This window comes from Diadema setosum, chromosome 18, assembly GCF_964275005.1.
Source record: "Diadema setosum chromosome 18, eeDiaSeto1, whole genome shotgun sequence".
Taxonomy (NCBI): domain Eukaryota; kingdom Metazoa; phylum Echinodermata; class Echinoidea; order Diadematoida; family Diadematidae; genus Diadema; species Diadema setosum.
In genome coordinates, this window is record NC_092702.1 from 21,740,831 (window position 1) to 21,755,657 (window position 14,827).

At 40.0% G+C, this 14,827-nt stretch overlaps 1 protein-coding gene across 3 annotated transcripts in view; it reads right to left on the minus strand.

Annotated features, from left to right (window-relative positions):
- The window catches only part of LOC140241511 (fibroblast growth factor receptor-like), a 140,804-nt gene that overhangs the window by 55,877 nt on the left and 70,100 nt on the right, over positions 1 to 14,827 (minus strand). For all 3 annotated transcript variants that reach the window (XM_072321243.1, XM_072321244.1, XM_072321242.1), the window contains 2 exons: positions 6,783 to 6,908; positions 4,368 to 4,526 (listed from right to left, as the gene is read on the minus strand). In XM_072321243.1, coding sequence (XP_072177344.1) covers positions 4,368 to 4,526; positions 6,783 to 6,908 — 285 coding nt within the window. The remainder of the gene's footprint in view (positions 1 to 4,367; positions 4,527 to 6,782; positions 6,909 to 14,827) is intronic.

The following is a 14,827-nucleotide window of genomic DNA, read 5'->3' on the forward strand; positions in this document are numbered from 1 at the left end:
CATAGTTACATAAATCAATACGATATTCACATAGCTACTGGCACTCAGTGGCAAAAATGATATTTTCATTTCATCTCAGATAATCAGATGTGATATAGAGCAGGAATCAAATGAACCATTCTCTTCTTTTCCCCCTTTTCCATTCCGCAAGTTGATTCCATGAAATGAGAGGGGACTATTTAGTCCTTATATGTGGCAAATACATTAAGCATGAGACACCTTCTAGCACTGATCGATCTTCCCTGAGCGTGAACATCACAGAACTTATCATGCCTGAAGTTTTTGTGCATATTCCCCAAGTTGCCTTTTGTTCACTTCATCGATCCATATTTTCAACGAAAACTTCTTCCTGGGGAGCCCAAGCCAAAAGCAATTGATTGGCAATCATACACTTGACGCAGAGTGATTCTAAAGTGGCGTGGAAAACAGATCCCGCGCCGTCTGTTTGCCCGGGGAAGACTCCTCTGAATGAGGGAGTCGTGTCACCAATTCTATTTACCAACCAATGCCACAAACGTGAAAGGCTGCTAATTTACCTCCGCACACATGTAGACACGCATTTGGTCTGAGAGATGCGTGCAGCCCTCTCCCCCTCCCCCCCCCCCCTCCCACCCTCCCCTAGTTTCTGGAGGGAAAAAACAATATAACAAATGTTAGGATGATTGAGTAGACTACTACTGAGTTAAGGGAGCTATGGATCAGTCTTTAAAACATAACTTTAAAAAACAACACGTTCAAAACCCCAATGTATGTTAAGCAATACATCAGCCATCATCATTTCAATTCATACATTATTCGAAGCTCACTCACACAGTAGCTACTACATGCATTTTAGATGTAGTCTTTGATGTGACCAACCCCCACCTCCTCAGAAAATACAGGGGGTGGGGGGGGGGGGAGAGAAACCGGTCATTTTATGCACGCCTCTTGCAACATACTGTACTGATTTGATGCTGGAGAAAAAAAAAAATCAATATTACGACATGAAAAAGGTGTACTGTAAATAGAGCATCTGCACTGGGAATTCAAGAGTAATGTGAGCAGCAACACACAGAATGGAGATACAGTATTCCATCAAGGAGAGTAGGTTTACCTCATAAAGATAAGCCAGACAATATTACAATTAATTTGCACATGTCTCTACCTGTCTCAAGATCTCTACATGTCTCTAGGTTTGAGAAGATGGGTGGGATAGCTTGCTCTCTTCATTCTTAAACAAACAAAACAAATAAACAATCAAACAAACAAAAACTTCCTTGTAAAACTTGTACATTTGCATGGTGGAATTTGATAACCTGTACCAGTTTCTCACTCTATGGTAACTCAAAGACAGATATATTGATATGTAGATCTCCATTAAAAACAATAAAAAAAAATGATGGGGCAAAAGCATGTCATACAGACAGAGAAAGAGAGAGAGAGAGAGAGAGAGAGAGAGATGGAAAACAAATCTCTTCAATCTATAGGCCTTTGGATGAAGTTGTGAACTGAGAATAAAACTGAGCAAAAGCATTCTCTAACTGGGATGGCTGGATGACAATTCATTCCATTTGTACATCTGTAGTAGATCATGTCAGAGCCCCCCCCCCCCCAAAAAAAAAAAAAAGAGAGAGAGAGAGAGAGAGAGAGAGAAGAAGAAGAAGAAGAAGAAGAAGAAGAAGAAGAAAAAAAAAAAAGGAAGAGAAAATGAGGGGGGAAGGACAAAAAAAAAATTGAAGCCAGAAGTCTTGAGGCCCAAGGTAAGAGGGCTTGTTGCGTGATTTCTAGCAGCAGTGAGAGCCTGTACATCACTGCTAATTGCTTCTCCACGTTTGAGCGGAGGCTATTCCTGACGTCATGAATGGGGCAAATAAATGGGCCCGATAAAAAGAAAAGGAGTCAAGCGGTAGAAATGGGAACAGGAAAGGGGGGGCAAGCTGAGCAAAAAGCAGATAGATGGGGAAGGGGCAGGAGTATTGCTCTAAGGCCAATAGCGCAGAAACATTTCGAAAAACTCACTACAAATGTGGTCATACAAAATGTGTTCTTCTACGGACCTGTTCATCCCATTAATGTTTCCGAGCAGTGTCATTAGAACAAGTTGAACACCGTAGCAATGGGGGGGGGGGAGGGAGAAAAACCACTTCTGTGAATTGGTCGCGTAGTTGTCGGCATGGTTGCTTCAATTACTGTAAATGACAATATTTTAATGCGCCATAATGAAAGAGGTGCATATACTACTTTAAACACTAAGATGATTGCAACAATGGTAGCTGGATAAATGCCAGGACAGTCTATGCAAAGCTAATAAAAAGAACTCACTTTTTTATCCTGATGATGGGGGGAAAATGAAGAGGGCAATGATATGAGGGGTTCATACATGTGGGGGTAGATAAATATTGGCTCTTCAATTAGTCTTGACACAGTGTTTACATACAGCTGTATAAGGAAGGGACACTCAGTTCACATCTGAGGAAGATTGTGGGTGTGGATATCCAGCACTTATTCAGGATTCAGTACATGGCAGATGGAGACACCAGTGATATTGGTTCAGGGGGGATTCTTCATATGGCTAAAGTTACTTTGAAACTATGCTGAAATCTTTGGTAGCTTACGTTCAACTAAAGCATCCATCCCCCCCCCCCCTCCCCACCTTCCACAGTTGTCGTAGGTATAAATGATATGCTCCTAGTAAGGATGACCACTCGAGGCACTTTATATCAAATGACAGGTAATTGCCACTGATTTTTTTTTTTCTAGCTCAAACACATCAAGAGTAAATCATCCAATCAATCAAATGTATTACACATTTGAATGTTTTTATACTTTCCCTCCAATAGTTTTCAAAACTTTCCAGTAACCTTACAGTGCCGCATAACTCGTGTTACAAATACATAGACTCTGTAAGTCATTTTTTCCCCAAGTAGACACCTAATTTTTCCCATTTTGTTTTGACGTTTGTTTTTTGGTTTTGTTTTGTTTTTTGTTTTTTTTGGGGGGGGGGAGGGGGGAAGGTAAGGGGAGAGATGTATTGTAAGGGAGTGATCATGTCCAAAGTATGCTATTTTAGAATCAAATTAATATCACATGGTTCTCTCTTCCAGTGGTGAAATTAGAGCATGGCCAGGGTGATGCAATTCAAATCCCTCCCTATTCATGAGGTATATCTCTGCCGTTCGTGCGAGAGTGCGAGTGGCAGCGCAGAATTCAAGGAGCCCGTTTTCCATGACAGCCCGATACAAACAAATCCTTGTTCATCACTCTCAGCTGGTATCACGTCACCACCTATGCCATGATGAATGCCTACCCCAGTCTCTGACAGCATGTTTACAGATTCCACTAAAAAGAAAAAAAAAAGTACAGAAAAGAGCAAAGAGAGAAGGAAGAGGGGGGAAAAAGTCCAAGGATTGGACAACACGCCCTGTCCCAGGGATCTGCAAACGGGTTATCAATTCGTTGATTTGGTCTTCATGGCTTTCGTGTTTAGATAGACTGCCATGTTTATCACAGCCATGTATGGCCAAGGCACGCAAGTCTGGGGAATCAGCTTTACACAGGTGATGTCTTGATAGCTCTTCGGACCGGGGTGGGGGAGAAGGGAGGGGGTGGGGGAGGAGGGAGGGGGTGGGGGAGAGATGACGATTCTTGGGAGACTATTACAAGATATCTCTGTTGTCAATCATTGGCGGAGAAAAGAGAGAGGTAGCTACAAGCATTCATTTCTCCATACATCCCTGCTAAAAGTGGGTCTTCCGATCTTGTAAATAGTGGGTAATTTGCATGACTGGCACTTTGATTAGTCTGCCTTTCCTCCACTCATCATAAAGTTTTGCTCCTTCCAACCCTCTCAGCCACCCTACTTATACACGTAGGCCTTAGGGATCTAGCCTTTGCAGGATTTGTGTGTGTGTGTGTGTGTGTTTGTGATTTCCCCCATTTTCCCCAACATACTCCCTGTCTGCTTCATTTCTCTTCAGCGATTGCATCTCTGAAACTCACCCAGGAAAGGGCAAACCAATTCAATTCAGTCATGTACAGACAAACAAGCATACTCATACAGACCTAACCAAACTGTAGTGTTTCTTTTCTTCTTCTTTTTTTCAAGAAGCAAAGATTGAATGCTTTACTCTCTCACTTGGACAAATTCTTTTGCAATGAATAGATTCCAGAGATGGAAACTCATTACTTCAATAATTTGCTTATCCTGCATATTCTTTTTTTTTTTTCATTTGTCACCAACAAATGCTGAACAAACTTTGGTTTCTTTGCAGACAAAGTTTGATTCAATGTTGCTCCCTGCTCGTATAGACAGCCATCATACAAAGTGTCGCTCCACATACAACAATTTACACACATGCACTGACTCAATGATAGTTGGAGCAACGAACCTGGTGGTGTTCCCGACGCCTCCACAAAGTCTGTCGCTGATCCCTGCTTGCCGTTCCTGTAGGCCTGCACCTTGAACTGGTACGTGTGGTTGGCGGAGAGATTTGTGACTTCCACTGACGTAACATTGCCTTGGTCCACCCTCTCACATCCTGCCGACTCTGGATGGTTGGGAGGGGTTTGATGAAAAAATATTGTGAACAAATCCTGTTTTCATGCATTTGAAGACACAAAGTATAAAGCAAAAGAATGACAAAGTGCTGATTTTAACATATCATTATAAATGATTTGTTTTTCCTGTCTGCTTTAAAAAACAAAACAAAACAAAAATAAAAAAGGGCTGGATAGGTACTGTCTGGAACTCTAAAATGCAGCGAGTAAATTGTGACTTCATTACTTAACCTTACATCAAGTACCTCTGAATCCACACATACAATAGATATATGGGACTGAGAAAGAAAAGTAGATAAATGCCTTATGGACAGAAAGTGCCTGGAGAGAAGGAAAATAGAGTGTGTGCATGTGCATGTGTATGTGTGTCTGTCTGTCTGTCTGTCTGTCTGTCTGTCTATCTGTCTGTGTGTGAACAGTAGGAGCAGCGTCACAATGGAGGGGCTGGAATCAAAGAATAAATCAGCTATAAAGAGGATTTCAAAGTGAAAGTTGTGCTTTGAGTTCAGAGGTTGACTCCCTTTGGCTCCTCCCAGCACGAGTGCATAGACACAGGATGAATAAGACACAGGATGAATAAGCCACGGCCAAATGCAAAGAAATCTAGTTCCCGTTTCTGGTATGTTAACTCGCTGCTCCCTGCTGGGTCAGTAATAGGAGTGGCAAGCAAGGTAGACCACAATCCACAGGTGCAAACTTCAAGGTCCCTCTGGGGTCTCAGTTTGTTGCTGTAGTTTTCTTTCTGCATCAAAGACCATCAATTTCACTTTGAACCACAAGGAGGGAATCATCCATTGCTTACCTGTTGAGTGTTATCCACTATTTTAACGTATGACAAAAACAATCAAAACTGACTGCATGATATCGAGATCATGAAATTCAGACAATGAAACAACACGTTATGGACACTCTAACAAATACTAGCTACAAGATCTTACAAGAAAAAAAAAATATTAATTTGACGTACACGTAACTTACTCTAACAACTTACTTTAACTTCAGCAATTTTGGGGGCACAAATCCAAAGTTGGGACTATCAAAATGGTGCAGGAAATTGCTTCGTCCATACTTTCCACATAACAGACCATTTGAAAAAAAAAAAATGATATTTGCCTGATTTGATGACATGCTGTTTCTTCATCTTCCCTGATACCTTCTTTCTACCACTGACTGGTGATTATATTGTGCTGTCATGGAGATACCAATACAACAGCATAGATGCAATTATGCCAAGTGGCGACATCACGGCAGCACATGTGCAGGTGATAAATGGATTGGCCTAAATTTTGCAGTGCTTTCACGTGTTGTCTGCGATGCACGGACACAGACCGACTTCGATCCGAAATGTTCGCCCATCTGGGGGATGCGTCACGACATTCCAGTCACGGCCGTGACGCAACATTTGCATGGGATGCCGCCATTTGCTTCCAACCCTTGGCAACTGGATGAGGCACTACTGCACAGCATTTAAAACTGGAAATAAAATATAGGCCGAGAAGTGCATGGAATGCCTCTCATCCCTCATTGCTGAGCTGGTGAGAGAAATTTGAGAGATAATCCGGCACATGTCTTCCTGATAATAACTGTTGTCAACCGTATTTGGAAGGGCACCCAAAATGAATACCACTGTCTCACCAAAAGGACCCGCAGGAAACAAATGTCAGTGTTTCATTTTTGTGTTTTCCTTTTGGAAGGATTATCGTTAGATCCTACCTTTTAACTATTCACACACCTTGAAATTGCATACAGAGGCAGTAGAGAATTCCACACATTTTAACATTTCTATTATGGTGAAAGGGCACCTGAATCACCTCCTTCAGAAGGCACACAGAATAACACTACTGATGGAGGGTTTGCTTTCAACAAAAATGAAATTTAGAGGAAAATTCTGTTTCTGTCTTTTGGGTGTCCTTGCACTATTGTGTCAGCATTCCCATCCATTGATGAAAGCATATTGATTTCAATCAAAAACTTTAAAACTACTTTGTCCAACTTTCCACAAACTTCTGTGATGTGCTCTACTTATTTTTCTACATCCACTGACTTTATGATGCATGTGGTAAATTGCCCATAATGGCCCTCCATTACTCGCAGTTGGAAAATTATAAAACTGTTATGTAAGAGGGGGGGGGGTCTCTTGGGGTTCTCGTGTGTGACTGAGCAAGCAGCACCTTATTCACCACTTCATATGGATGGAACTATTGTAAATGGGATGCTGCTCTGGCTTTCAAATAGTAGCCCCTTACCTCCTCTCATGCAGTATGTGATGATGTAGCCGTCGGGGTCTCCAATTAGCGGTCTTTTCCACTCTAGGATGATAGCCTCTGCCTTCAGCGGTATGGCTGTCAGATTCTGCGGCGTGTCTGGAGGAGCTGTGGATAAAATGAAAAAAAGAAAAGAAAAGAAGATACAAAATGATGAGATGATTTTGCAACAAACCTGGAATTTGATGAAAGCCATAAGAAACACGGAAATTGATATAATGCATGGTGGGGAATGGAAGTACATCATCAAACTCGACACCTTAAAATTCACATTACTTTACTGCTCAGTGCTGTCAACTTTACAAATTTTCAGTTGCGGAGCGGATGAAACGATTCACCACCATTTTTTTTTCTTTTTAAATGTCAAAATGCCCTTGTGGCCCTATCATGCACGTTGCATTACAGGTCACAACTGCCACTGCATGTTAAACACAAACGTGCTAATATATTCTTGGTTGTTTATGTATTCCAATACAACTATAGACTACAGATAACTATCTTGGTGGACAATAATCTAAAACCAACTCTTTCTTCTTCTTTTTAAAATCAATCTGCTCATCAAATTTGGTCTTTGATTGTCCTTTGTCTTCAGTTTCATACATACCAATGATATCAATGTTGAATAGAGTTGAGGCCTTGTACAATATGTTCTGAAAAGGGCTGAATTATTTGTTTTTTATCTGAGGAAGAAAAAAGGTCTGTGCCAGTCGCATCATGACTTCCAAATGAATACAAGGATGCGTAGCTTTTCATTCTCCCCTTTTTTCTCCCTGGAGTATGCTTTAGCTGCTACAAAAGATCAACACTATGACTCATGAAACCAATTATGTCATTCTAGTGTCTCAAGTGAATGCTTATGGTGCCACTGGCTTCTGGAATTACCAATAAAATTCTGAATTACCGCTATTTCCACTACATTAGACACTATATGGTGGCCTGCAATTTGATGATTGATGCACACACAGAGGACATCGATCCATAAATGTGATTCGATATAAAATGAAGGAAACTTGTGGTATCTTTCATTTGAAATCAAGCCTAAACATACAGCTTACCAGATTCATCATACCTCTGATACTGAGACAACGCTACATGAGACACTCAAACTATTATGCTAAGGAAGGAAACAGCTGAAAAAAATTCCTATTGCTTTGTATCTTGATTTAGTTGCTGGTATCAAAAGGATTTTTGTAAAAAATGACGAAACAACCTCACAAGGAAAAGAGCATCATCAGCATCCAGCACACAGACACACACACATATTTTTCTTTTTGAAATATCTCGCCATCATCAAATCAAGCAGGCTGATTCACGATGATGACTGAGAACAATCAGTGCGCCAGGATGGATTAGAATCATAGCAATGCACAGAGTGGGGCATTTTCTCATTTTTAGAGAATGCAAAGATATAAACAGGCTACACAAAGGACATCTTTGTTCACATTTCAATCTTTGGCCTTCTGCCTGAATAAAATGTAAGAAAATGAGTAATGACCAAATGGAAATTTTGTGACAGAGTCACATCAAGAAATCTTCCTTTGATGATTAAATGATTTGATCAACGCAGCTATTCTCCTGCCATTCAATAAACTGTTCACCAACTTCATCAAGTTAAACATGCTTTGACAGCTCCATTCGAACCGAACCCATAAAAAGGGTCTTTCAAATCTGTACGCGATCCTAATCAATTCATATCATTCGCTCACTGCACAAACATAGATCCATACTTTTCTCATATTCTCTTAAATATTTTGTTGTCTGTTGGATTTGATCTTTATCTAGCTTCATCCATAGGATTTCTCTGGGTTTTTTTTTTTTTTTTTTTTAAATAATCTTTAATCAACACATTACTCCCTCTAATCACATATTCCTCCTAAGAACCCACACTATAGGGAATCATACGAAGAAACTCTTCCCAACATCAAAGCCAACCAGGGTTTTGCCTTTGATTGTTGTTTAATGACATTGACATGTAACAATGAGCAATAATCTCCCCCCCCCCCCCTGTTCTCTATCTCATATCTCTCTACCTATCTTTTTCCTGAGCAGAGTGAACTTTGCGTGCCACTCTACGGGAGCGTGTGCATAATTGTGCGTGATTTCTTGTTTGCTCTTAGCCCCGGTGTGTTTGCCCATCCTCAAAATCTCTCATTCTCTTCTTACCAGAGGACAAATTTTGCAGGCAGCTCCACGGTAATAATGGTGACGATTAACTGCCTTGATGACACTTTTCCCCAACTCCATGCCAAATTTCCTTTTATTTTGTCTCTAGTGTTGATATAATAATTTCAATGCATCAACAGTAAAACACAACTGTAAGTTCAAGTTGGCATTAACAGACGGGCCCTACAATGAGTACAGGAAAAAAAAAAGAAAAAAAAAAGAAATAATACAACCTGAATGGTATATCTTTGTAACATTTAGTTTATATGAATTCCATGGGATATGAAAGCTCAATTTAAATGTAAACTGATAGCCGTCACAACCACATTACAAATTAGATGATGTAATGGTTTAATCCAATGTTTTACATTTCCACAAATATAATGCTTCCCTATGAATTTTTGTTCACAAATGGAATTAGACAGTAAATTGCATAATTCACAATGAAATAATTGCAGTGATGTAAAATTTTAGCAATGGTGACTCTAAATGTGAAGCTGGTAGGCCCTACTTGGCTAAAGCAATCAACCTACAAGTACATGTACTCTAATAACTTTTGCAAAAGTATAGGTTTACATCTTCTCCTTTCTTCTGCATATGTTGAGTACTCAATTCATCAGTGGTCATTGCATACTGTTTATCAAATCACTCCTACTTGTGTAATTAGGTTATGATAACGCTGCTAAAAAGAGAGAGATGCTTTGTGTTGTAATTCTTGCATGATGTCTCGACTTAGAAAGTGCACAATTTAATCACGGCAACCACCACTACCTGTCACTTCTCATATAGGCCTGCAGAAAAAGATGCAAAGAAGTTTTCAGACTCACAAATGAAATTTCAACATATCAATGACAAGCTGCATATACTCATGAAATTGTCTTTTTTTACAGTCAGATGCATTCTCTCCCAATCTTGCAACACTCACAATGGTGCATTACTTGCTAAGTTTTATTTCTGCCAGTTCGAGTGTTTTGTTCCTTATCCACCAAAAATGCGAGACAAATAAAGATAGCTGCCCACGCAAAGAGGCATGGCAGCTTAGGTCCAGCAAAGTCTTGACTACAGGACAGGTCATGTGGTTACTATTCAGTAGACCCACTGGGCCATTGATAATCCAGTCACCCCGTCCTGTAGCCGCCACCTTTTGTGCAACTAACAAAGAATAGCCTCATCACCAGGAGTTTGATAGCAAACACACTTTGCAGCATCTTTAAGACCTTTGCAGGAACTGTAACATCTGTGCAACACACTATCACATCACTCAAATTTTAGACAAATATTCATCATGCCTATATAGCAGCATCAAACAAAGAAGGGCACACATACATGCACAAATTGTCATCAAAATGACAGTGAACCATTAGTTTTCTTTCAGTTTTCTTCTCTGTTCTTTCAGACTGGTACAAAATTGCTGTCATGAAATGCCACACAGAAGCCTGTCCTAATTGTAAAATACAGAATGCTCATCAAATACAAAGCACTAATGACTTCAAAGGACATTTTTTTTTGAGTTTTGGAAACAAATAACCACTATCTGTAAACTGCTAGACGTTGGGGTCTGCATTCAGAGACTAACACAACAGGTCCACAGCCTGAACTAGTGTAGTGTTTCATGCACCTTTGCTATAGATTTCTGCGAAAGCTCCGAAAGGCACAAAAGGGACGAAAGAGAAGAGAAAACAAAACAAAACCTCGGTATTCACCTGCACAAATAATGCCTTTCTCGCCTACTCAGAACAAACCGCACGAACTGAATACCTGTATGAATAGGGCATTGATAAGCCACATGATTGATAACCTCTGGAATCTCACTAGAATGCATCACAATTGGGGTAGTAAAATCAAGAAGTTGATAAATGTTATGTTCTCTTCTCACTCAGTCATTCTTACCCTAGCCTAATCACTGAGATAAGATCACAGGAATGAATTTATCCATGATTTATAGGGATAACTTTTCCAGGCGACTGAAAAGAAAGGAGAACCAATATCTGTATCACCCGAGTATTTTTTTATCTAAGCGAAGAAAATATCTTATGATCACTAAGAACTTAAGTAACAAAAGTCTCCTCAATCATTTATTACCTTTGAATTGCATTTAGCCTTAACTTGACAACAGTTTGGCCAAGATGGGGGGAAAAAAACACACAACAGAGATGGCACCTACATGTACACATTGTGAGCTCTTTCTGTTTCTATTCATTTGTATTTCTAATTTGCATTTGGGAAGAAATTGTTCACTTGCAAGTTTAACTGGCTGCCTTCTTCATTGGCAGGTAGGATGGGCAAGATTTTATGGAAACTTGAGAGTTATTTTTCCCTCCTTCCATCGTGAAGAAGTCTACAATCACTTTTCATTTGAGTGTCACAGAAAGTGAACATGACTTTGCCTGATTTCCTTCTGTGTTTATTCAATTAGTCACTTTGCAGAGAACCGTCTTATTCCCATGACTTGTCGGCAAAGTGTAACAGCTTCTACTAACTCTAGATCAAAGTTCCCTACCTATTCCAGAGCACATTGCTCAAAGTTTCCACTCTTCAGCTATCAAAACACTGGGTCAAAGTCATTTGGGGGAAAAAAAAAAAAACAATCAAGTTTTCTGTGATGAAGACTTTGTAATGTTTCCACTGGCTTAAGAACAGCTGCTCAGCAACATTTCATCATAACATCCCAGATTTTCAAGTTATCAAAACTTTATACTGTCTCAGAGAGAATGTCCCTTCATATGAGGCTAGCAGGATTCAGCGACTCCTCTGCCCCCAAGGAGAGCCGTTCACTTCACCAAAGTATATTGATTCACCAGTAGCAGATTTAAAGGACAAGTTCACATTCATAAACATAAAGACCGAGAGAATGCAGCAATATTAGTAGAACACATCAGTGAAAGTTTGAGGAAAATTGGACAATCGATGCAAAAGTTATGAATTTTTAACATTTTTGTGTTGGAACCGCTGGATGAGGAGATTACTAAGGCTCGTGATGTCATATGAGTACAACAGTATAAAGAAAATATAAAGAAAATTCAACATATTTTCACTTTTTTGGCATAATAAAAGAGCACTTGACTTGCCTCTTTCTAAAGGCAATGAGAATAATATTACCCATAACATATGTCAGTAACGAGTCAAGGGAATGTGTACTTTTTTCAAAAGATGAAATTTTGTGAATTCTCTTTATATTTTCCTTCTTTGTTGTACGCATGTGACATCATACACTGCAGTAGTCTTCTCATCCAGCGGTGACTGCACAAAAACTTCAAAAATTCATAACTTTTGAATGGATTGTCCGATTTTCCTCAAACTTTCAATGATGTGTTCTACTAATATTGTTACATTCTCTCAATTCTTATGTTAATGAAGGTGAACTTGTCCTTTAAGGAGTCACTTTCTTTTGTTAGGATGCAGGAGAAAATTAATTTGACCCCCTCTACCAAACTGAAAATGTCTTATATTGTTTTAAAATGTATTGCAGACTTTTAAGCACAGCCCTGTTTATGACGTGCTTCCATAACTCAACAACAATTTTGAGTGCCACCTGACCATAATTATGCATCCATCACATGGACAAAAAATGTTTGCCAAAAATTTCAGACTGGAACTTTTGTATCTCTGACGACACAAACATTTAACAGCGTGGCTTGGAGACTAGGTGGCAACCTGGTAGCGACCGAGTCTCGCCGGCCATGGAGTGGTCTGTCGCCTGGATCACAAGAAAATCAAACATGTTCAATTTTTCTCGGAAACTTTCTCCAGACTCCAGCTGTTCTCGGAGATGTCTCATAATGTCTCCTGATAGGCACAGCCAAGTCGCGGAGGCTGATGTTGTCCATGACGTCTCTAGGATGTCTTTGCCACTTTGCCAAGACCCACGACTGGCAACCTACCGGAGACGTCGCTGAGGCTTCTCGGTGACATCGCAGCAACATCTCTGCAACTTTCGGGCAAATAAGTTTTCTCCTTGTTTGGAGACATCTTGGACATTTGCCCTAGAGTCGCCTTTTTGGTGGGAGTGCAAGCCATTTCTTGGTTTTTAGACTAGCACGACTCGAGGCAGTTGCAGCCAGTCTTCCCTTGTAAGATAGGCCTTAAGGAGTCCTCTTCCCAGCAAGATTAGAACGATCATGACACAAACTATCAATTGGGAAATACAACATAACTACTCAAGTGGACCCCTACACATTGTTGTAACGGGTAGCTCATAACCAGCTATCCCTCGTATGACTTTTTGCTCTCTAGAATGTAAGGCATTTAATATATGTTACCCTTTCTCTATCAGCATTCATTATACCAGTACCTTGAAAACCCATTCCCCCTTGCTTTAATATCGAAACCCTATCAGTCTTCCAAAACTTTTCTTTCTTTGCTGATTGAAGATAGGCCGCAGTAATTTATTCCCATTCTATGCATATCCTCTGATCTAGGACTATCAAAGGCAAACTCTTGATTAGCCCGCGCCCTGACCTTTTTGGTCCAGCGACCACACAGACTGATGTTTTTCCACTCCTTCTGGGCCTGTGCTTTGTGCCACAACCATTTATCTATTTCAACAATTTCAATGCAAAAGTACGTGCACCCAGTTAGTGTTCTCGCAATGTGCCACTGCTTTCTACAGCCCATTGATGGAGCTTGGCTAGTTAGATAGATCGCTGCAACAATGCCAAATTTCTCGGCTAGCCTGTTTGTAATCTCTCTCTCTCTCTCTCTCTCTCTCTCTCTTTCCCTCTGATCTGCCTCTTTCTCTTACTCTCTGGCAATGATTCAAGTAGGATTAAATGAGGGGACTATTGTTCACACTGCAAACTGGAATCTCAGTTGGAAAAATGCATTCTGACATGTATACAACTTCAACATCAAAAAAGAGGTGCTGTTGATGATAAAATGTAGACTAAACTTACATTCAGACGGGGGGGGGGGGGGGACTGATAACACAGTTGGCATTTGCACTGTTCTGGAAGTAAAGTGAAGAAAACTTTCATGAAGAACTACTGAATAGCTATAATATGTGCTGTATGCTTGAGCACACGTCTGTATTCATAAGATAACAAATGAGTGTATAAGCCACATGTCAATCAATACTTTCACAGGACGTTTTTCATTAAGATTTAATTACCAAAATGTATTCCAGCATTTGAAAACACTAAAAATGTATAAAAGAAACATTTCAGATAGACAGCACACTCATACAGAACAGTGTCCATATAAACATGAGGGATAAATTCCTCTGTGTCAGACTTGCGTATAGTTTGATCCAAGTGTAGCTCACATGTGACAACTTATGAATGAAAGGGACACAAATACAAAATATCCAATATATTGTAAAAGTAGATATTTTTGCGTGAGTAGTTTTTCGAGCCCAGCAGGGTAAGATGAGTTTCGCACCATTTTAATTCCGCAGAATCAAGACATCAACTACAGAAACATGTGACATGCAAAACTATTCATGTGCTTTTATTTTTGCGCTAGTTTCTGGTTGCGCAAAATGTGCAAAAATTTCAACACAGCTAAAATTTCTACTTTTACAGTATCTGTCAAAATATCTTACTCCCAGATTGCTGAAAGAATCAAAGCAGATTGTCCCTCATATCTCTCCACAGGACTGATCCTCCCCCCCCCCTTTTTTTTTAAATGGATATCTTTAATCAGATATATCACTGTCTGAGGTCTAGACAGTGTATTTCGCAATTACAGCCATTGCTTAACATTTCTGGTTTTCTCCAGGAAAAGAAGGATGAACATATACAGACAGAAAAGAGCCTACACGGCACGAGCTCACATAAAGATACAGTAAGCAGAGTGAAATCTTACCGTCTCGTCTGCATAGACACTCCATGAGTAGAGAGTATCAATGAACAGTTCTCATTCCCATG